General features: G+C 33.1%; 1 protein-coding gene across 1 annotated transcript in view; it reads left to right on the top strand.

The window, feature by feature from the left end:
- LOC109098284 (collagen alpha-1(XXIV) chain) overlaps positions 1–25000 on the top strand; it is a 96941-nt gene that overhangs the window by 25179 nt on the left and 46762 nt on the right. Inside the window, exons 5-19 of the mRNA XM_042750548.1 lie at positions 924–977; positions 7015–7068; positions 8095–8148; positions 10624–10668; positions 11720–11773; positions 13045–13089; positions 13837–13890; positions 15278–15322; positions 16579–16632; positions 17657–17701; positions 21944–21997; positions 22074–22118; positions 23166–23219; positions 24141–24194; positions 24339–24392. Coding sequence (XP_042606482.1) covers positions 924–977; positions 7015–7068; positions 8095–8148; positions 10624–10668; positions 11720–11773; positions 13045–13089; positions 13837–13890; positions 15278–15322; positions 16579–16632; positions 17657–17701; positions 21944–21997; positions 22074–22118; positions 23166–23219; positions 24141–24194; positions 24339–24392 — 765 coding nt within the window. The remainder of the gene's footprint in view (positions 1–923; positions 978–7014; positions 7069–8094; positions 8149–10623; positions 10669–11719; positions 11774–13044; positions 13090–13836; positions 13891–15277; positions 15323–16578; positions 16633–17656; positions 17702–21943; positions 21998–22073; positions 22119–23165; positions 23220–24140; positions 24195–24338; positions 24393–25000) is intronic.

Below are 25000 nucleotides of genomic sequence, written 5' to 3' on the forward strand. Positions count from 1 at the left end.
TCATTTAAGCTAAAGTTTTTGTAATTATGCGGTTTAAATTGTTTTTATTTATTTTTTATTTTTTTAAATTTCTATTTAGCTTTAATTTATTCTTAATTTAGTTTTAGTCATTTTAGTATTTATACTACTTTGATTTCAGTAAGCTGCCAAGGCATTTCTAATTTCTATTTTCTTTTCTTTTTAAGTCCAGTAATTATATTTTTATTTCAGCTTTATTTCAGTCAACAAAAACAAATTTCATTGGTTTTATTTTAGTTGATATGAATCAACACTGCATCATTATTTTTGTTTTTTACTTTTGTAATGAAGTTTAGAGTTTTGATTTGTTTTTTGTTTTTTGTTGTTTTTTTTTGTTTTGTATTTTTAATGTAGCTTTTATTTTTATTTATTTTTATATTTTATTATACACTTTTGTAATTTTTATTAGAAATTTTTATTTCTATTTCAGCTTTTTTGTTTTATTTCATTTAGTTGGGAAACATTTCTAATTTTCAGGGTTTTATATTTAAGTTTTCAATTGAATATTTATATTTTATTTCATTTTATATCAGGTAATGAAAACAAATTGTAATAATTTTAGGTTTAGATTTAGTTGACAATAACAACACTGCATCATCCACAACCAATTTTATTTGAGTTTATGTGTTTTTTCTAAAGGGTGTGAAAAGGGTATTTGTGAAGAAATTTAGTATAGGATTTGATATCATCCAAATTATTTGATCTGGAAAACTGAGCATTTCATACCAGAGACCAAAAATATCACCACAATGTCACTGTTGTTACTTCATTTTAGCACATTATCATTTAATATTGATAAATATGGGATGTATATCACCCAGTTTTCCTCCAAGAATCTGTTTTTGAGATGACTGAAATGCAGGATGGTTTGTGAAGTATGGACTGTCTGTCTTTGTTCCTCTCAGGGTCCAGCTGGTCCTCACGGGAGTCCCGGGCCGCCTGGGTTACCTGGTCCGAAGGTAAGCTCCTGTCCTGGGCTCTCTGTCTGTCCTGTCTGAAACAAGTCTGAGCCGTTACACGAGCGCAGCGGCCGCTCGAGACGCTCTTCCTGTTCAGACTCGCCGCTCTCAAGCTGAATATCTCTCGCTTCGTAATAAACGTTTGTTATGGTGTGTGTGTGTGTGTGTGTGTGTGTGTGTGTGTGTGTGTGTGTGTGTGTGTGTGTGTGTGTGTGACAACGAGGCTTCGGAAAACCCTGGAAAGAGCCGTCGGGGAGACACTGACAGTTTGATCTTCTAGAGATGAGAGGAAAATATATCTGTGCCATGACATTAAGAGCCTGTTACCTGTGTGTGTGTGTGTGTGTGTGTGTGTGTGTGTGTGTGTGTGTGTGTGTGTGTGTGTGTGTGTGTGTGTGTGTGTGAGTGAGTCAGATCATGGAGAAATGTTAAGCACACCTGGTGGAGGCGAGAGCTGCAGGTTTAACAGATGGACTCACTTTGACCTCCAATAAATGGACGTCATTGCAGAGATTCCCAGAGCAGCACCTTTATTTACACTTTTTAATTCGTTTTTATTAGTGCTTTCAGTCAGCTTTTATTTTCCTGTTTTCATTTTTTTTATTTAATGCTTTTGTTATGTTTAGTAGTTTTATTTTAGTTTTAGGTTTTCATTCATATTTTGAATAAGCTTTTATATACATATAAAGCATTTTTCAGTTTCAGTGGTTCCCAGAGCAGCAGGTGTATTTTTATAAACACTTTTATTTAACATTTAATTTAATTTTCATTTAACATTCTTAACAAGCTACTTTAGATCACGTTTTTTTTTTTTTTTTTGGTATCATTGATATATTATTATAGTTTTTGTTGACATTTTAAAAAATATATATTTTTCATATAATTATACATATTATTTATTTTTCATTTTCACTTTATTTTGAGTTAAAGTTTTGGTAATATTGTTGTATGTTTTTTGTCATTTTAGTTCATTTTTATTAAATTTTCAGATCAGTGTTATTTTGGCAGAATTGATATACTATTTTAGTTCTTGTTTTAGGTTTATAACCATTTTATTTTTTATATAAAGATTTTCACTTTAACTTTGGTTTCAGTTTTAATTATTTTAGTACTTTAGTTAGGGTTAACTAAATGTAAATGAGAAATGTTACCTTGACAAGTAGCTGAAATTTTTTATTTTAATTAATGAAATATATATATATATTTTAGTGGTTTTAGTTGTATTAATAATCCTGTTGTAGATGTGGTGTTTCTTGTAAAATGCATGACTTGTTAACAGTAGAGTGATGTGTTTGTGATGTCAGAGAGGTCTGTGTTCAGTCAAACTTGTGTCATATTGCGCTGACTTCATAGAGGTCAAAGGTTGCATTGATGTATTCATAGTAAACAGTGCAGAGTTGATATCCAATCAAAAAACCAACCTGTTCTCTCTTCAAAGGTGTCAGATAATGCTAATGAAAGAAATGCAGTCCTGTGTTAGCAGGTGTTTGTTTCAAACCCTGTTGGAAGGTAATACAGCTCTTGTTAGTGAGAATAGGACTGGTGTGGTTCAAGATGTGGGCTGTGTTTCCCAAAAGCATTGTAAGCCTAAGTTAATCATAGCTCCATTGGTGCGTGTGTGTGCGTGTGGTGTGCGTGTGTGTGTGCGCATCTGTATAAGTGTGTGTGTGGAACATCAGGACGCAGGTGTGTCCTGAAAGGTGATGAACCTGTGCAGTTTTTCCAGCAGTGGAAAGAAAGGTCCAACAAACACATGTGTCATAGTGATGAGACGTGTGTCAGTGAAAATCTTCAGCACCGATGAAAAATTTCTAGATAGTTTTCATATATTTCATTCAGCTTTAGTTTTTAGGGTCCCACTTTATATTACGTAATACTATGTACTTACATCAGAAAATTAGTACAATGTACTTATTGTGTTCATATTTTATTGCAAAACACTTTTGCTGCTATTGAGGTGGAACAGGGGTATAAAGTTAGGGACAGGTTTGGTGGTGTGGGTAGGTTTAAGGGTGGGATAAGGTGTAAGGGATGAGTCAACAGAAATTTAATTACAGAAATTTATTAAAGATGTAATTACATGCAGGTATTTTTAAAATATAAGTACAACATAGAAACATGTATGTACACAATAAGTGCATTGTACCAAATGATTAATTTAAATGTAAGTACATAGTGGTTAAGGCCACTTAATATAAACTGGGACCGTTTTTATTTTTAATATTTTGAATTTCGTTTTATTTTCATATGATCAATTTTCATTTTAATTTAAAAGAAAGTTGTGTGTCATGTTTATTAGTTTTAGCATTTAAAAATATAATTTTCATTTTTTATTTCTATTGTAATTTAATTTTTTTATTTTATTTTTTTGTAATGTATAATATTGCAGTTAATTTTTTGTTGTAATTGTGCTGTGCACTTTTGAAACTTTTATTAGTTTTTCCTTTTGAACAACATTAAATTTTTTCATTTATTTTTATTTTAGCTTTAGTGATAAATTTATATTTTAAATCAGCTTTTGTTTTGATATTTTTGGTTTTCATTTTAATTTTGGCTTAATATTTAGTAATTTGATGTGCTTTTATCATTTTTTAGTGTTTACTTTTAAAAAAATGTATTTTATTATCAAGAACAAACATTTTAAGCTATATTTGTATTATTATTTTGAATCAACTTTTTCATATTTTCATTTTAATTTTAGATGAATTTTTAGTTTTTTTATGTGCTTTTGTTATTTTTTTATTAGCTTTTAAAAATATTTTTAAATAGTTTTCATTTATTTTTATTTATGTTTTAGTTTCTGTTAATATTTTAATCAGCTTGAATTTGAATTTAATCAGCTATTTTATGTTTTGTTTTGTTTTTGGCTTTAACTCTAAATATTTTTCATTTATTGTTATTTCAGTTTTAGTTTTTTAATTATTATCTTATTCAGCTATAGTCACGTCTCTGTCTCTCTGTTTCTGTGTGCGTCTGTCACGCTAAGCATGTGTAGCTCTTTACTGGACGCTTCCACAGGAGCCCTGCGTGTTTTATTATGAGCCGGCGGGAAGTCATGAGGCTCGTAAAGCCTGTCGAGCCGTTAGCGTTAAGCATAGGCCCGTGTGGATGTGGTTTATTTACCGCAGCAGACGTCTGTGGCTTTCACACATGCTTCACTCGCTCGCTGTCACCACTGATCACAGCTCAGAGCTTCCCACAGCAGAGATTTACTGCTCAGGAGAATATCTTGATCAATAATTCATTTGGAGAGATAAAATATGGAATGCAGTTCATTTAATCTTACTGTATGTGTATTTGTATGAGTTGTTTATTAGTTTCATTGTTATTGAGAATCAAGAGTAATTTTATATTGTCTAATCGGAGCACAGTTTGAGACTCTGAGATTCGTTCTGAAACTCTAAGGCAGTGGTTCTCAGCCAACTCAATGAAACAAAACAAGCATTAAAATGACCTAAAACAAACATAATTTAGATATTTTTGATTGTTATTCTTATTGTAATTCACTCCCTCAACAACTTTAAATTAATAAAATAGCATTTAAAAAAAAAAAAGAATAAACATTTTTCTAATTACAGAATTGTGATTTCTAGACCTAAAAAAAGTCAAGTAATTTAATAAAAATTGCATAATCTAATTATGGAAATTAAGAAAAAATTGCATTTTAAAAAAATAATATACATTTTCTAATTATAGAAGTTTTTTTTCTAGATCTGAAATGTCATTTAATTAAATAAAACATTAGGTATTCTAATCACAAAAAATGTATTAAAATATACTTTTATTTCTAGTTTTAAAAGTGTCATTTCTAGATATAGAAAAGACAAGTAATTTAATGAAATTACATAATCTGCATGGTAATGAATATAATTGCATTTTTAAAAATATATATATATATATTTTTTTTCATTACAAAAGTTTGATTTCTAGACCTGAAAAAGTGACACCATTTAATAAAAAGTATGTAATCGAATACATACTGTAAAATTGCATTTAAAAAAAGAATATGCCTTTTCCTCATTTTAAAAGTGTGATTTTTAGGCCTGGAAAAGTCACATAAATGAATTAGAATGATGTAATGTAAAAAGGCTAATGTAAATTAAAAAAGAATAATAATAATAATAAAATTCTCATTATAAAAGTGTGTTTACTAGACCTGAAAAAGTCATGTAATTAAAAATGATGTACTCTAATGACATAAATTAATAAAATTTCCTTTTTAAAAAGAATATACACTTTTAAAAGTGTAATTTCTCGATCTTGAAAGGTAATGTAATAAAACTATGTAATCTAATTACATGGATTGATAAAATAGCATTTTTAAGAATATAATTTTTTCTGATTATAAAAGTGTGATTTCTAGACCTGGAAAACATAATTTGATTAAAAAAAAATTTGTAATCTAAACAATTAAATTAATAAAATAAGAATAAATTGGTTTTCTGATTTTAACAGTGTAATTTCAAAACCTGAAAAACTCATGTAATTTAATAAAAGTTACTTAATCTAATCATGCAAATTAATATTATTATTAATTATATTGAGAGTATATATAGATATAAAATTATTAATAATATGTTTATTCTAATTTTACAAGGTGTTTCTATAGCTGGAAAAGTCAAGTAATTAATTTCATTTTAATATACATTTTCTAATATGTAATTTTGTAATGTAATCACTTAAATTCTCTATATATATATATATATATATATATATAATATATATATATATATAGATATATATATTTGTATTTTTTTTTTTTTTTTTTATATATATATATATATAGTTTTTATTTATTTTAATTTCAATTTTATTTAAAAGTCACATGAATGTTGTTGTGGACATCTGCAGGGGCCTTAGAGACAAAACCACAGTTTTATAGGAGATTATCAGACAGAAACATCTGAGAAGCTGGAGGACTGCTTTTGTTCTCTATATTGCTGTCTTGGAGAAACAAAAGAGATTGTGTTTTTTCCTTAATCTGAACGCTTGACCTTCATATTCACAAGTGCCAAATACGCCAATCTGATTTTCCCATCAAGCTTTTGGACAAAGTGTTCATCTCTCTGTCCATTCAGAGATGACCTGAGTGGGCAGCAGATATCATCACCGGGGGCCAATCTGAGCCCGATGGTGGAAACTGTGAAGCATCTCAGTGCAGCCCACAGATGAGTCATGTGTCTGCTGGGATCTGGAGAAACAAGACGGAGATGGAGCGCTTTGTGCTTTATATCCCTTCTTAAGACTTCAGGGATGAGATGAGATGGGCTTCACAGGTTTGAGAGGTTTGGCTGTGACAGGTTTTATCGAGACCTGAATGCAGCTCATCTGCTCTGTTGACATTTGGTTTTTCAGTCTGAAGTCAGCGGATCGTGGCAGGGTTTGCTTTAGTGAAGTGGTGTTTCGCAGGTGTCAGATCCCTGCTGTCTAGTGTTGATTGGCAGCAATTGTGTTTCCGTCAAGGATTAAAACTCTCATTCAGGCCTGAATGGATTTGGAGTTGTTTGATTGACATGCTAAATTTGGTCCATGTCGTGAGACCTTTTTCCAGTGAACTTCCAGTGACTCCCCTTGGATTTAGATGCATTTTAAATGTCATTAAAAATTTCACAGTTGGTTGAATCCACAAAATCAGATTGAATGAATAAATCAATGAATGGTGGATGATGCATGTTGTTCATCACATGATTGATGGATGAAATGACTGATAATGATTATTGGTGCATTGATGGATGGGTTGATGAAGTACTGAATAAATGGGTTCAGATATCAACAGTCCAATATATAATAGGTTGAACTCTGTATTATTCGTGGGTTTAGTGTATTTGCATACACGTAGAAAGCAGCTTTTGCCTCTTAAATCTCTCCAGATCCACTGTTATTACTTGCCTTAATCTGTCAGCACAGGAGAACATGATTTGCATGCATCGTCTTGAATTTTAGACATGCTTTTGAGTTTCCTTTGACAGCTCGTTTTATGGCATGTACTGTAGAACATCAAACTGAATTAACATAGTGCACTTTATTTATGTCCAAGGGAGCAAAAGGTGATCCTGGACTGTCCCCGGGTCAAGCGCCGGCAGGTGAGAAGGTAAATGATCCACAAAGACAAACTACAGCATCTTATCTCTCAGGGTGCTTTGAGATTTCTTTGCATTTACAGCCCTAAAACGTTAAACTACAGCAATCACTCATTGGTTTTCTGGCCTTTAAAGGGATCACTCACCCATAAATGAATGTTGTTCCAAATCTGTAGGACTTTCTTGTTGCACGGAAATTAGAACTAAAGCAATACTCGACAGTGCAAATGGTTGGGAAAACTGGGCTCCCAAAATGACAACATGTTTAATTCAAATGTCACTCAAAACGTGTTTTGTCAGGTGTTTTATTTACTTTGGGGGAGTTGTAGGCCTAAGATTATTGAAAAGTAAAATACACAAATAGCATTAATATACTTATGTTTCTAAATGAATAAAGCAGTAATTGATGTCATTAAAATCACGAGACCATTTTGTTTCAAAGGTCAGAAGCTATAGCTTGCATAAAGAAAAAGCACAAACATGACACTTGTAAATTAAATGATTTAATATATACAGATTTATACATTCATATTTAATTTTTTTTTTTTTCAAATGGATTATGAAAACTTAAATACAAGGAGCTCTGTTTTTTTATATGATTATTTTTACATCTCTTTTGCTTTAGATCATCTATTAATATTAAATTTACAAATAAAATGTTAAGGTTTCAACAGCAACTGAAAGAAAAAGAAAAAAACAGCAGAGATTGATATTATAATAGCTATTTTTAAAGCTTTCAATGTAGTCTCATTAAAAATAAATACATAAAATAAAAAACTTGAATAATGTTTTGCTTGTTTTTAAAAATAAAATGTTTATTTTTTCTGTTCTGGAAAGACTTGGTGTTGTTTTAAAACAAAAGGGAATATATATCGGTATCGGCAGCGGTTATCGGCCAAAATGATTTGAAAAATATCTGCATATCGGATATCGGCAAAAATCACTAAATTATACAAAATATGGCTGTTTTCATCATCCAGGTATTACCCTCAGGTGATGAAGAACAGCACTGAGTATCTTCTCTTTCATTATTTCAGGGTGAAAGAGGACGGCTGGGTCCACAGGGTCCTAAAGGTGAAGCAGGTCCAAAGGTAAGACCTTCTCTCCCACCCTATGCAAGAGAGCCTGTTTCAGCTGAATTATGGGCTGATTTTATTGGTGAGATGTAGTGTTTCATTCTCCACAATGTTCATACAGTATCTGTTACCGCCACCGCGGCGGCAAGGCCCCTCTGAGCAGCGGCTGGATTGAGTTACGGACCAGAATAAAGACCCTGTGTGGTGTTTTTGGGGCAGGCGAAGGTCTGTTCACACTTCTCAAGACGTAGCTTTGCTCGGGCAGTCGCCATCACCTGGGAGCCCCCGTTAGAACATGAGACCCTCCAGAGGTCAAGGGTCGTCTTTTAGAGGAAAGGCACTCTACAGGGTGACATGAACAGTCCCATGTTGCATCTTCAAAAGCGCAACTGGTTTTCAAGTTTTCACTCACGTAACTCAGCTTGAGAATGTATTTATGCAATATTTATGACTTGAGTTTGTGAAGCTAGTTTGTTGGGAGATATCATGAGGGATATGCAGTAGCTCTTGTTTGGTTTGTGAAGTGAAGAGAACCAAAGGCCTTGTAAAGTCCTTTCAGTTTTGACTAGAAATTGTTGGCCAGAGCTCATTTTGCTAACAGTGGCCAGTTGTAATTGGATTTTCACTTGCAATCCCAAGAGCACAGTTGAGACTGTTATTGTGTGGCTCAACACTCAGAAAATTAATGTTCTCCAAGTAGAGTTTTCTTTGGAAATGGAGGCCTTTTGGAAAGAGCTCTTTTCTATTGCGTGGGGGCTTTTAGTTGGTTTTGAAAGGTCAGTTGTCACAACCCGGGAAGTGATAAAAAGCAGATCTGTATGGTTAGGTTTGTGGATCCTGGCCTGATTCATCTAAGACTGAGAAAACCACAGGGATCTGGAGGTGAAACCAAAACCGTTGATAGAATAGATCAAGTCATGACAGAAGTCATTGATTTGCCTCCAAAGACCAATGGCCTTCAAAGACTTATAAGCTGACCAAATTAAGTTCATCCAGATTTCATTTAGAAGTTTCTTGCTTTATCAACCGATGTGAGCTGTGGACTGGGATATAAATCTTAAAAGCTACTGAGTCATTTCTTGCACACCATTTTGTTTACTTTCAAAGGTGAAGGCAATCGATTTTACTTCTATAATGTGACATTTTCAGAAGATACTCAATCAATCAACATTTATTTATATAGCACGTTTTAAACAACACCAATTGACCAAAGTGCTTTACATGTCTAAAAATGACTCAAACAGACAGAATGCTCAACAATATCCATCACTGATCAATGTCCCAAAAGCTAGGGGCAACTGTATGCCACAGAGTAAAGGTGTGTTTTCAACATTGATTTAAAACAGTCTAATGAGTCACATGATCTAACGTACAATGGGAGACTCTTCCAAAGACATGGGGCTGCCACAGAAGAGGCTTGATCAACTTTGGTTTTCAACCGTGATCTGGGAACATGTAAAACAAAAACTCTGTGATGATCTTAGAGGTCTAGCAACACAGTGATGCTGCAACAGACATGAAATGTACTGTACTCTGGAGCAAGGCCATGCAAACCTTTAAAAACCATTATCAAAACTTTATATTAGACTCTAAAATCAACAGGAAGCCAGTGCAGCGTGAGTATCTTGAATACAGTGCATCTTACTCAATCAGTTGATTACGAAAAGTGCAAAGTAGAATTGATATAATTGTCTTGACTTTCATTTCTTGTTGAACCACCTCACCTCGCTCCTGCCGAATGCCGGAGTCTTTGATTTTGAGCGTGCTAAACTTAAGCAATCCGTTAAATGCTGTTTTTATAGGTCATTAGTATCTGCAGCACTCAGCTTTTGCAGTAAAATGTTTAAAGAGCTTGAGCGGAAGTAGTCCCACGGGTCCAGACCAGGTCAGGCGTAAATCACAGTGACCTCTGATGCGTCAGAAGGCCTGGAATTTTCCAAATCAGAGGATTGCCCACACTTGAGCCTGTCAGCTCGGTCCAACACACAGCGCCACCTGCTGGCAAACAGATGTCAGTACCTCTATCAAATCAGGCATCTGAATATCAAAATATTCAACTCCAAGATATATTTGCGCAACTGACTTTATGATTGCATTGTTGTGCTTCAGTAAATTTGGCACCGATCAGTTTCAGCCCACAAGAAATGTTTGGAGGTGAGGTTTTCTGACCTCCCCTCCCCTTCTCACTGTCGTGACTTGTCTTTCTTTCATGGGCTCGAGCTGGAGCTGTCAGACGGGGAAAGCTTTAAAGGGTTTTGACAGTTCTGGGGAAATTCTTAAGGGCTATTAGTCTTATCTGAGGCCACTGGGACTTTAGGCAACAAAATCCCCAGAAATGTGGAAAAAGATAGACGTCAAGTACAAGTCTCTCTGTTTCTCCTTGTTCTTAACATTGTAGGGAAATGAGAAAATTCTTTGCTTTGTGTTCTTACCGGCGTTCTGTAAAAGAGTCTGGTTGTAATCTGCTTTGATTTTTTTTTTCACCTGCAGGGTCCCAAAGGCTATCCAGGACCAGCAGGTCTGCCTGGAGAACAGGTGAGCAGATGAAACGAATCTCAGGTGGATGTCGTTCTGTTTGTGAGGTCCACACATTGATATTTTCAACTGCTGCTTAAATCAGTTAGTGTCCGTGAAGCTGTTTGCTTAGTCAAGTATCACTGTTATTACTGCTAATCATATTGGTAAATTGGACGATAAAATAGGCAAAAAAAAAGACTCAACAAATATTTTTTTATTAACTTAAGTAGCTATTTTTAAGTAACAAGTGTTGCATGAATTATTACTAGTGTAACACTAGCTATGATTTGTTAAATAAAGTATTCAGATTCTAAGTTATTTTGAGTGTTTTTAGTGCAATGTCATGCAGAAAGCATCTTTGAAATAAAAACTTTTGTCGCAATCAAAAAAAAATCTTTGATGCAATTTTCTGTATAATAGTGATCCTGTAAGCAAGACTGCATAGCAATAAAGCAATACTTCAGATAGATTCTTTTATAATTCAGATACATATTTTATACTGTTTCACAGTGATGTCCCTTTTTAATGTAGTGCATGTATGAAATGCAAAATGCATCTTTTTTGTCACGATCTATATCAGATTTTCCTTAATAGATGGAGCTGAAAATCAATTTCAAACATCTTGAAGTTAGGTTTTTGCATTATATTTAATCTCTCTTTCACATAGCAGCCATGCTGTTCCACATATTTTGCCCATACAATCGGCTTTAATTCTCTTTCCATCCCTGCCTACGTGTTTGACATGGCATTAAACAGATCTATGAGTTGTACCTTTGTACCTCCTCAATAACCGAGTCCGGAAGGTTTGGAACTCAATACATGGAAACTTACATTCAGTCACAAAGCGCAGTCTTTATATGCAGTCATCTAATGCAAAGATGATCCGCGCTGGAGTCGTGCAGCGGAGAGGAGCCGCCGTCTGGACTTCAGCCAGGGTCAGGCCGTGGAGAGCCGGTCCGGCCCGTGGATGCTTTGAGAGAGAGATGCCACAAGGAACAATAGTGGCTCTATTCGTCCGCTGGCAGCTGCTCTCATCTCTCATTCACGTTTTTCTTTCTTTTCTCCCCAGGGTTTGCCAGGATTGCCGGGTGTATCTGGGGCGACAGGTTACCCTGGCAGGCAGGTGCAGTGACCAATATCCACTAAAAACAACAAAAAATGCTTTTTGATACTGTGTTACTTCATCTTGATCCTAAATTTGAAATATTACACTTGATTCTAAATTGAAACTAATAAATGTACTGTGCAGTATACTGTATGTTGCCAAGTATTTTTAAAAGTAGTATGTAAAATAATACACAATATTACACAAGATTAACACTGCATAAACATTTAAAGGCAAGGTGAAGAATAGGATAAAAATGTATCTCCACCACACTTCCCCAGCTGATCAATCACAGTACATTAAGATAATTGTTTTAGTTTTCTGAAATGTTATGCACTAATTTGCATACGTTTCCAGAAGATAAATCTGAAAGCTAGATTAAAAATTCTTGTTTGATTTTTTTGGCATTAGTTATAATTATGAATCTCTTTTTATCAATCGATGAATCAGAAAATACTGTCAACAGCCAGAAAATATACATTTTGACAATATTTAATGGAATAAAATGTTATATAAATCAGTGAAAATGATATATAAGTAAGCCCCTCAGTAAAAACCTTCATAATATTGATAAGAATAAAACTGCTAAGTTTGGTGTATGTAAGTGCTGCTGAAGTGGGGAAAAAACTTTTAGAGATATGATTTGTAATGATTTGTAAAGTGCAATAACATAAACACTCTAAAAGAAGACGTTATGAAAGTAAAAATTCTCCAAATTGATGGGATGGGATGTACTGTAGTTTGTTGTAAAAAGTTTCTTAATTCTTGACATTTTGATCATGTAATGACTCAAAAAAGAAAATCACAGATGATATCGCAGTCCCATGAAATGGGTGGTTGAGTGCATTGCATTGTGGGATATTTTATTATTCAGTGCAGTGTGCTCTGTATTTGCATATTGTGCATAGTGTATATACAGCATTTTTAGTATCTTTAGTAAGGCAGTATTTCATTAATCTCCAGCACAATCTAATTCTAGGTTTGCTTTAGTGAATGTTCAGTTATTTGATTAGAATTTTAAACATAAAGTCTGAAGTGTCACATTTGCATTCTATATTTTGCAGAAATCTACTTTATCAACAGTGTTATAAGAGTAAGATACATCATATAAACATGAATCTCAGAAAAAACACACAAATATTTCCTCAGTTTTCCCCAGCATTTTTCTTTATGCAAACTATAATTTATGTTTTTTTTTTGTGATAAAATGTGACCTTGACATGTTTTTGGTAGGTTTCAAGATGTGTGTATTTGTCTTATATGTGAATATGCATAATGTTGTCTTGCAGGGTTTGGCAGGACCGGAGGGAAACCCTGGACCTAAAGGTGTCAATGTACGTACAGCAGTTATCTCAAAATCTATTATTGCATCCCTCTAGTCTGTTGTATCCAGGTACTCAGGAATCAGTATGCATGAAGTCAAGATCTGACTACTGCATCTCAGAGATGTTGCTTGTTTCAGAAACTGCTTTCAACATTTGGCAGTGTGCCGCAGAACAGGAATGTGCAGAGATGGGAGGAGGGCTGTTTCTTTCATCTTTGACCGCTCTGAATGATTTGTGTCCAGTGCGCTGAATGTTGAAAAAATTAGGTTATCATAACCTGATGCCAACATGATCATATTGTTCTGCGTATTATTGAAGGATGTAAGCAGTTATGTGGCCAAACAAACCAATGGTATAAATATCATTAGTTGATTTGTTCAGTCATAGTGCAGGTGGAGATTTTAGGCTCATGGCTTATTAAAAATTCAGTTTTTCTTGTCCAGTAGGTGGTGCTGTCTTTAAAATGCTCTAGTATCATCAGGGCATGGAGGCGATGACTTGCACCAATTTTCGTTCCAATAAGCCAAAGCATTTCAAAGATATGGCCTTGCCTTTTGTTCGTTGTCATTGAATTTCTTAGTGCATTATATGTAAATGGTACATCAGAGCACAACTTTTGACCAGCATGGTATCGGGATTATCTGACCAAATTTTGGATGCAATCTGATGAAAGATATAGAAGGAGGAGTTAAAAAATTGTACTGTAAACATGTAGTTTTGATCTATCGGTGACGTGTGCCTGTTTTTCTGTATTAGGGCTTCATCGGACCTCCAGGAGTTGCAGGAGCACCAGGACTGGAAGGAGAGAGAGTGAGTTCAAATGCATAATTATACATCATAATTTCACATTAATGCATATAAGATGCAAGCAGATTCCATTAGCATGAACTGAAGCAAAGTAGCATGCTGTTGATTGTTACAGAAAGTAATTTTGAATCATCTGTTAATTTGTACAATCACAGAAGTCTGTTTACATTAATGCACTTAGAATTGATATCAATTAGGCCAGCATGCAGCAATGTGATTATGTGGCTAAAATTTGCAACTGGATGAAATATTTCATATTAATATGAGACAGGTGTGATCATTTACCAACTCTGTCTCATGTCAGGATCAGTCAAAACTGGTTTAACCTGATCAGTTTCGCTTGGTATCAGTGGTATCTGTAATGAAGTTTAGTACATGCAGCAAACTTCACTCTCAGAAATTACATTTGTGCTTATGCATTTGACACTTTTATCCAAATCAGCTTGCATTACATTGACGTTTTTCATGTTCATGCATTCCATGCAAATCAAACCCATTTTTGTGGCTTTACAAGTGTCATGCTTTACTGTTTGAGCTACAGTTTTTAACGTACTGAATTATCAGTTTAATTTTAATTTTATATTTAGTAATTTTGTTCTGTGCTTTTTTTCCCATTTGTATTATTTTCTAAATATTTGTTTATTTATTTATAGCTTTAATACTTAAATTAAATGAAAACTACAAATATTCCTATGGCAACTAACTGAAATAGGTTTAAATAATAATAATAATAATAATAATAATAATAACAATAATAATAATAATAGAAAAAAGAAATGTAATTTTAAATAAAAAGTTTTTAATCTAATATTTGCAGTATTTCATTATTTCAATTATTTATTTCCATTAACAGAAATTCTTTTAATAGTTTTGGTTTAAGTTAACTAAAATAAGTTTTATCATTTACATTTTTTACATTTAACTTTTCTTCATTCTAGAAAACTAGTTTGCCACAAAAGGATATAAACATTTAATGGCTCAAATTTAAAGCATTTTTACTGAATAATTCTGTATATTTCTGCTCCTGTACACTTGCCCCATAGACTTCCATTGTAAATGTCTTTCTGTAAAAACATGTTTCAGTCATTTTGCATAATGACGGATGAGTCATAATGATTACAGGTCACAGATGCTGTTTATATCCATCAGTATTCTTTTAATATCAGCATAATGGACATGTTAGACTGATTAACACACATGGGCTGTTAAGCCCCGAACATTGTGTTGAGAGTTTCTGCGATTTGACAGACTTAAATTCCCAAATGAATGACATGAGCTGGAAAACACACAAAACAACAGCGTCAAGATTGATGAGGCCCCCCGGCTCAGTGTGATCAATGTGTGTCATATCAGATCGTTTGGTAACTGCTTTCGTCTTAATCTGTTCCAGGGAATTCCGGGTCCTGTGGGAATCAAGGGTCCCAAAGGAAGACAGGTAAACGTTCTCTCATTCATAAGCTGTCATCAGGGGATATTATGCAAATGAGTGATGCATATTTTTAACAGATGAAGTTACTTGTGGGTGGGGAAAATGCAAGAAAATGAACAAAGAATCTGTTCTTGTCATCTGCCGTCCAGCTGTAAAGGCGACAGCATTATCCTGGTGGAAGTTTTTATGCAATGTATAAAAGTCTACATTTGTACAGAAACATTGCTTCACTATTTAAAGGGGTTGTGAGGTGCATTCTGACTGATGTGCATGTGGTAAAAATGTATGTATGTATGTATATATAATGTATATTTATTGTACAATAGTGATGAACCAGGATATTTTATGATTAGCATGTGCAGTATTTTACGATTATCAGCAATAGCACATTTTCTGTTTTAAATTTTTCATCTTGTAAATGTTGAGTAAAATTTTTTAAGTGAAATAGGTGTTCATTTAGATAATAATAATAATAGCAATTATAATAATTGATTGTTGTTTATTTAGATTATTTTAATTATAGTAATTATAATAATTGTATTTTTAATATAATAATAATAAATCTGTTTAAATAATAATAATATCTTATTTTCTACCATAAAATAAATAAATAAATATTATTCAACAACGTCAATAATAATAATAATAATAATAATTATTATTATTATTATTATTATTATTATATAATCCCTATATCAGCATCAGCCATTAAAAAGTCAGATTGTTTGAGTTGTACTTGTTTGTGTATTTGTTTTTTTTTTGTAGTGTTGTGTTATTTGATTTGTTCTTTCTTTATTTGTTTGATTTTATTTTAGTAAATTTAATCTTATCTTATCTATGGTGTGCAGCTCATGTTGTTGTAGTTTTGGGAAGTGTTGGTCCTGAGAAAGCCTGAAACGTGCAAGCCTGTTAAAATCACCACAGTGCCAGTGTGCCAGCTGGGCTCCTGCCCGCCGTCTGCAGCAGAATGATTAATCACAGACATCTCCAGCGCGGATGAAAGCTTGCTGGAAGACGTTCAGAGGCCCCTGGGCTCTCGAAGACACAAGCAAACATGCAGACGCTCTCCTGAACTGCAAACCGCTGCCATTTACTCAGCAGATCCTTTACAGTAACATGCACTGATCAGGTTACATGTATAAAGACATGAAATAAATTACTGTACGAGATCAGATTCACAGCCAGACGAATGGTGATGTGTGATCTGACCTCATGGAAAAGCGCTTTGTGTCTGATGTGAGACTGATGCAGTGTTTTTGCAGGGTGTTGTTGGTGATGCGGGTGAGCGAGGGCCGCCCGGACCAGACGGAAACGAGGTACATCAGATAAACACAGTTAAATAGAGTTAAGATGCATTCATTTCAGATTTAATGGGCCTTTGCTACAGATTGAGACAATAGATCCATATTCATAATTTAATTCAGGGAAAACCAAAGTACACCATGCATTGTTTTTGGACAGTACAAAGGTATTCTTTGATGTATAAAATATGTATATATTCAATCAGTACACTTCCGTTCAAAAGTTTGTTGAGATTAAATAAGACTAAATAACATGAATTAAATTAGATATTCAGCAAGGATGCATTCAATTGATCAAAAGTAACAGTAAAGACATTTCTATTGTTACAAAAGATTTATATTTCAAATAAAAGCTGTTCTTTTGAACATTCTATTCATCTGTGAATCCTAAAAAATAAAATGTATCACAGTTTCCTCAAAAATATTGTGCATCACAACTGTTTTCAACATTGATAATAATCAGAAATGTATCATATTAGGATGATTTCTGAAGATCATGTGACACTGAAGACTGGAGGAATGATGCTGGAAATACAGCTGCACATCACAGAAATAAATTACAGTTTAACAGATATTCACATAGAAAACAGCTATTTAACAGCAGTGTTTCAAAGCACTAATGAAAAAATCCTAAAAAATCCAAATCTGAAGCACTCCTAAAGGATCCCAATTTTCTTCCAACATAAAAGTCATCAATGCATCCATTGCAACTATCAATAGGACATAAATTTGAATTTAATAATATCTTTCTGGATTATTTAAGGCCTAAAATTTCTGTGTCATTTAACTGTCAAGACATCAATTAGTAGGGTTTCTGATAATAATACAATGTCCAAAATAAAAAAGTTAAAAAATAATACAGTGTTTTTGATAAAAGTGCAATGTATCAAAAACCTGAAACTTCTTCCAGCTGTAGAGATCTTTGATGTCTGCAGTTCAAGACAGTTTAAAGCTGTTAGAAAATACTCAGACAAATCATCAGACCTGTTCCTCATGAATGCATTGTGGGATTGAGTTTCTTGTGTTTGGTGTGTTTCAGGGGCCTGTCGGAGGAACTGGCAGCAGTGGATTCCCAGGCCTGAGAGTGAGTCCTAACGCACACATGTATAACTAGAGAAGGGTAAATCAGCTTCACAGTGCAGATATTGCTGCAGAAAACACACACTTAAAACGGGTTGATGCATCTTTGATATCTGTTCATCCATTCTGTCCTTGATTCTTCTTCATCACTAATGTTTAGGAGAACAGTTTTCTTAAAAACTGCCATCTTTCAGTATGGCTCAAAAGCATTATCAGATCCAAAAATACTGTGTCACGGGGGGTTAATAAAATTAAAAACAAAACCATTAAAAATGTTTTGTTACTTCTGGGGCTCTATCATCTACACCTGGCACAATGCAAATGCTTTTTTGCTATTTTCAGCCCGACGCAGTTATCATTTTCATGTCCTGTGGCACATTGTTTAAATAGCAAATGCATTTGCACCCATTTGTGCGCCCATAGGCGTGGTGGTTTTAAAACGAGGTGTGTTCAGGTGCAACTGTACCGTGACGGTACTTTGATGTCATACACCGGTCGGTCTGCTCAGTGCTGCTTCAAGTCCAACACTAATATGCACGTATTTGCATCGCTTTGACCGTTCTCTGTAGATCCCACCTTCTCACGCACCACGATTGGTCGATTACGTACAATGTCTGCATGTTATTGGTCAAACGATCATTACCTTCGTTAAGTATGAAAACAGACAACCAAAGCCAAACCCGGATATTTTAGGCATTATAGAAATCCTGGCCAGGACGTGTCCTGAGAAAATGGCATGTTTGGTCACCCTACCTGCACCTTACACTTTAGACATGCACTTAGATAAAGGGCCAAAAATGTTTTTTTTTTTTTCTTTACTTTATTTCTGTTTGTTTGTTTATTAAGTTTATTTTATTTCAGCATTGTTTTCAAGGGATTTTTTGTTTTTATTTTGTTTTGGTTTGAGTTTTTAAATTAATTTTAAAGAAATAAAAAAAAAAAAATTTTTATTTAACAATAATTAATACAAATAGTGAAATTACTACAGATAACACAAAAACAGATCTCAATTTGATTAAAATAATGCTATTAATAATTATATAATAATAATAATATTACTAATATTTGACTTGTCAAATATTGATGATGATTTGGCTGGAGATATAATGTGACGATTGTGATGATTTTCATGCACCCATTAGTTACTCACTCTCAAGGCATCCTAGGTGTATATGACTTCCTTCTTTCAGATAAATTGTTAAAGTTAAATGAAGTTATATTAAAAATGATCTTTGATCTTTCAAGCTGAATGGCTCATAGTGGGTGTTGCAGTGCATCAGTCCAGAAGAAGTGAAATAAAGAGCATCCATCTATACTAAAAAGTGCCTCACACAGCTCCGGGGGGTGAACAAAGGCCTCCTGTAGCGAATCCATGCATTTTTGTAAGAAATTAAAAACCAAGAAAGAAATCCATATTCAAAACGTAATAATCACTTTAAATGCATGGATTTGCTACAGGAGGCCTTTGTTCACCCCCCGGAGCTGTGTGAGGCACTTTTTATTATAGATGGATGCTCTTTATTTCACTTCTTTTGGACTGATGCACTGCAACTCCCGCTGAGTGCCATTAAACAGCTTGAAAGCTCAAAGACAATTTTTAATATAACTGCGATTGGATTCGTCTGAAAGAAGAAAGTCATATACACCTAGGATGCCTTGAGGGTGAGTAATCCATAGGCTAATTTCCATTTTTGGGTGAACTAACCCTTTAAAAATAAAAATGATCTGTATATCTATGCAAAAATAAGTCTGGCTGTGAGTACAGTGATGTGCTTGGGGGACTTCATGCTGAAGTGATGTTGAGTGACTCTGATCCAGGCTCTTTCATCTCTCCTACAAGAGGAGATTTTGGCCAAAAGCAGCGTTTTATCAGCAGATCTCTGCCACTGAAGTGTTGAGCATTATTAATATCCTTTTGGCAGGAGCTGCTGGCAGGACTCAACTCTGTACAGTAGCAGAACAAGCTGCTGAAAACCAGAGAAAAACCCAACAATGAATCTGATTTATATTCATGCGCAAACTATATTACTTGTCAGAAGAAAAGTTTATCCTGATTATTAATAATAATAAATGTAACTGCTTATTTGCAGGTGATTTTACGTCATGCACTGAATCAAATATTGTGATGACAAGTCATTTTTTTTAAACACGTATTTTTAATATCTTTTACATGTTATTTATTCATTCATTCATTTACTGTATTTACTATGTATTTCTTTAAGTGCTTTTGTTATGAGAAAAAGCACATTATATATGTGTCAATAAAATGTATTATTATTAATAATAGAAGAAATGCTAGAACAAATCCTTTAACGGACTAAACTGGTTTGCTGGTCTTAGCTGGTCTTCCAACCTGGTCAGGCTGGTCTATTGAGGTTTTGGGCCGTTTGGTGCTATAGACCAGTTTGGAACGCCAGCAAACCAGTTTAAACTGGTTTAAGCAGGTTGTTTTTTCAAACACAAAACAAATCTAATGAAATAGTCTTTTGAAAACTTTAAAATCATCACAACCACAATCATCATAATATATCTCCAGCAAAATCACCATCAGTATTTGGGACAGTAGTATTATTTTATCATCATTGAGATACTGTTATGCTGTAGTTTTTATTTATTTATTTATTTTTTAAATTTGTTTCTAAATAAAAATAAGCCAGGTAATTTTTATTTTATTTTATTTTATTTTATTTTATTTTATTTTATTTTATTTATTTTATTTTTTTGTATAAACTCACACTTGAGGGTTATAAAGTCATGATATTGCATGATGATATGAGTTTATATCTCACAATTCTGAGGGGAAAAAAAGCCAGAATTGTAAGATGAAAAGTCGCAATTATCTTAATTTTTTTTTTTTTTATTCTGTGGCAGATACAGGCTTCCATAGTTTTTATTCAGTATTTTGAATTAGTTTTTATTTTTGTATTTATATTTTATTTTTTTATTTAATTTTAATGTATGTTTTTTATCATTTTTATTATAGTTTTTGTAAATGTTTATATATTTTATATTAATTGTTTTCAAGTTTTAGTAGTAGTTATTTTAGTGTATAAAATAACTAAAAAAAAAGAAAGAAAGAAATAATATTGCCTTGGCAATAGCTGAAATAATAAATCAATTGAGTTTTATTATTTTTTTGTAGTTTAATTAACAGTTATTTTATTTCAATCATCAAAACGACTTTTTTTTTTAATAGGTTTAGCTTTAGTTTTATGTAACTACAATAACCCTGCTCAGGGCAACTTTAAATGTTAAATCCACTCTTTCTGACTGTCTGTTGCATGTGTTCAGATCCTGTAGTCTCTGTGGAGTCATTCACGTGTCAGAAAGCGTGTGATCTTCAGTAAGTGGTGTCTAACAGTACAGGACCGTCTGCTCGTCTCGTTCCGGCTTTAAAACAAACCCCCCGGAGCCGTATAAAGCACTGGACAGAGATGTCAGAGTGTCAGGTGGCAGATTTAGAGCGGGATGTTGCAGCCTTCTCATGATGCTTTCACTGCTGTTTCTGTCTCTGAGAGGTCCTGATGTGTGAGCGATTAATTGCAGAAAATTATGCATAGGTTTATTTGGATAAATAACCTTAAATATGATTTTATCCCTGCTAGAATAAATAAATATTTAATAAAATGTGTATAATATAATTAATGTTTTTTTTTGTTTTTTTTTTTGGCCATATATTTTGCCATTTATACAGAAAAAAACAGCAAGACTACCTGTTTTTTTTTTCACTACAATATCATTTATTCATTTCTTTATTTGAGAAATTCTTTTTTACATGTAAATTTGTTCCCTTGGAATCTATGACATGCAAATGCATTCATATATTATTATTATTATTATTATTATTATTTAAATGAATTAAATATTCAATTTAATTACATTTAAAAATCTTTTTTTTTTAAAGTTGTATGGCTTATAGTACTTTAATACTTTGCTACCACCTTTCCCCATAGAATGTGGTTATAAAATAAAAATGTTACTCCTGCAAGATAACATATACCCAGTCTTTCCCTTGACCTTCTGTCCCATCCGCGAGTGACTGTAAAATGACATTTAACGCAATGGGAAGCGGGTTAATTCTGCTCTTCAGGAGTAATTGTGTAAACGTGTGTGTGAGAGCTTAGTCACAGATAAAGTGGGTTCAGGGCTCTGCGTTTCTCATGATGGTGGACGGTGTGACTGTCCTCATACAGCTGTCATTCACTGAATTATTCACCACACGCTCCATCTCTGTCTCTTCTCTCAGGGTGATCCGGGGCCCGAGGGACCCCGCGGCTTTCCTGGCATTATGGGACCTCAGGTAACGTCACGTCACACCTCAGTGCTTCTGTAACCTGATTGGCTGGACACTGAAGATCTTGTTCTCTCATTGGCAGGGCCTGACCGGAGGGGCGGGGCCTCCTGGAATGAAAGGTGATAAGGTGATTTAAATATTTCTATTATTGCAGCGAACGTGCAAACTTATGAGGTTAATGTGTTGGAGAAATGGACTAACATGTCATAGATGATCAAGAGTTTCAGCACACTTGAATTCATTTATGTTTCTCATGACCTTAAAGGCTTCTGAAAGTCGTTTTATTGAGAAATAGAAGATCTGTTCATTTGTGAAATCATTACTACATTTGTGATGATTCTAAAAGCTTCTGTAGATAAATAAAAGATATGTCCACAGTTATGTTGTAACTATATTATAGCTATAACTGAAACGAAAACTGAAACCATGAAAAAAAAAAAAAATTTGTTGCTTGAGATAAAATAAACAAAATGCATAATAATAAATAAATAATAATATAATAAATAAATAAAATGCACATTTTAAAAAATGAAGAAAAAATATGTATTTTATTGTATGTAGTTTCCAAGCATTTCTCTTAACTTGGTTTACAAGAATAGTGTATGAAATACTAAAATGGTGTACTAAAATAAATAAATGTAATTTTATATATATATATATATAGGATATATATATATATATATATATATATATATATATATATATATATATATATAATATATATATATATATATATATATAGGTATGTTTAAAAATAAAAACAATAACTAATATAAATGACCAAAACACAGCTATGGTTTCCTGCAATGTTTCTCATTCTGATTTATTTTAACATGTTGAAAAAAAAAAAAAAAAACTATATATATATATATATATATATATATATAAAATTACAAAATCTTTAACTAAAATTTAAATGAAATTACAAAAATGAAAACTATTTAAAAAACTAAAAAATCTGTGAAACTGTATCTCAATGATAATTTCCAGACAGTGAGTTTTCATCACTGCAGTATTATTGTAACCTGTGGAAACTGTATGCAAACTCTTGACTGCTGCTGTATTTACAGTATATATGCATACATGAGATCCAGTTCAGGCATGCTGTGTTCTGGTCCTGTGTGTTAAACGGTGTCTCGTCTCTACTCTGTAATCCTGATGCTGTATGATTTAGAGTGAACCTGGATTGAGGGGTGAACCGGGAGAGACTGGATATCAGGGCGACAAGGTGAGCGTCAGGATGAAACACTATGTTTGGTTTCTAACAGTATCTCTGTTTATTAAAGGTCTTACTGGAGACATCTGTATACTGATTGGTGTATTGTCTTATATAACTAACTATTTGCATCTATTTAAATAATCAGTTGTTTGGTTTAATATTATTTGTTTTATTTTTAGACCTTTTTATATTTTATATTTAGCATGGTTTTTATTGCATCTTTTTAAATAGAATAACGTTGTAAGTTTTTATCATTATATAATTTTTTATATATATATATTATATATCCATATTTTATCGCAAAATTTAAATAAATTGTTTTTTTTGCTATAGAAAATGAAGTCTATTTTTAGAAAGTATATATATATATATATATATATATATATATATATATATATATATATTGCAAATATTTAAAAAAATAAAAACATAATAATAAAGATGCGATGTATATCACATTTTATTTTTATATTATTTTAAAATATTTTTAATCTTTTAATTTCTAAAAAAATATTTTAATTATATAGATTCTTTATTATATAAATATTTTACATTTTTTAAATGTACTTTTAGTTAAAATGTATGAGATTGAAACAAATTTGATTTATTAATGATTTTATTAATGATAAATATATAAAGCTGGTTATTGTGTTTAAAACACCTTCAGTATAGTAGTCCTACTACAGACATTTATGTGTGTCTGACAAATATGAATCTCATTATGTTTAAACAGTGGAATGCAAATGAATGGACATTTTATATGCAATTCATATACAAAAATTGTACATATTTTGAAAACAATCATGAACTACTTGTTAAGTAATGAAGATTGGTTGGTCTGAATGTGTGGGAATGCTGTGTGTGGAGATGGATTGGGTGGTTTATGCAGAAAGTGAGGAGACTTGTGTTTTGTTTGTGTCTCTCTTCCAGGGGACGGCTGGTAATCCAGGCCCGACGGGACCACGCGGAAAACCAGGACCTCCCGTAAGACCCTCTTTGTTCAATATAAATGCTGTCGATTGTCAGTAAACCAGCAAACCTGGCTAGAAATCTGAGAGACTGAACTATGATCTCTTTTGATGAATATACAGTATATGATGTTTATGGTTGATATTCTCTTTCTGAAAGGGAAAACCAGGAGACCGGGGACCACAGGGGCCTCCGGGGCCACCAGGACCTGAGGTGAGAACCAGAGCTCAGGAAAACTGTCAGGATTGTGTGGAGGTTTGGTTTTGATTGAGTCAGGAACAAACGTCCAGTTTGCTTGAGATGTAAATCAGTGAGATCTTTATAACAGTAGAGCAGATACTGACATAAAATGATCTAAATATCAGTCTTCACTCTATATCTCCAGTAATATGTCTTAGTAAGATGAGATTGAAATGATCCAAGCATGCAATGCAATGCAATCCAATTGTGACTGAGAGATGAAGAAATAAACGCTCCTCAAAAGATCCTGATGATCAGATTTGAGACTCTTAAACATGATTGATGGAGAATCAAGTAAAGCTGAGCTGCTTCAGTCCAGTAAGAGTTCATCTGGAGATATTACTGCAGATATTCTGACCTTTACTTGATCAAAATCAGTAGATTTCATATCAAATGCTTCTCCCAGACTAAAGAATATTACAAATAAGTAGATGAAATCAATTGACTTATTTAGCATTTCTGCACTGATTTTGATAGAATTGTCAATAATTGTATAGGTTATGTTGAAATTAGCTGAAAGATTTGGAGCAGACTTGAGCTTTTATTAGATCAGTGCATGCGGCCATCATTCGCCTCAAACC

Source organism: Cyprinus carpio, chromosome B23 (assembly GCF_018340385.1).
Source record: "Cyprinus carpio isolate SPL01 chromosome B23, ASM1834038v1, whole genome shotgun sequence".
Classification (NCBI taxonomy): Eukaryota; Metazoa; Chordata; class Actinopteri; order Cypriniformes; family Cyprinidae; genus Cyprinus; species Cyprinus carpio.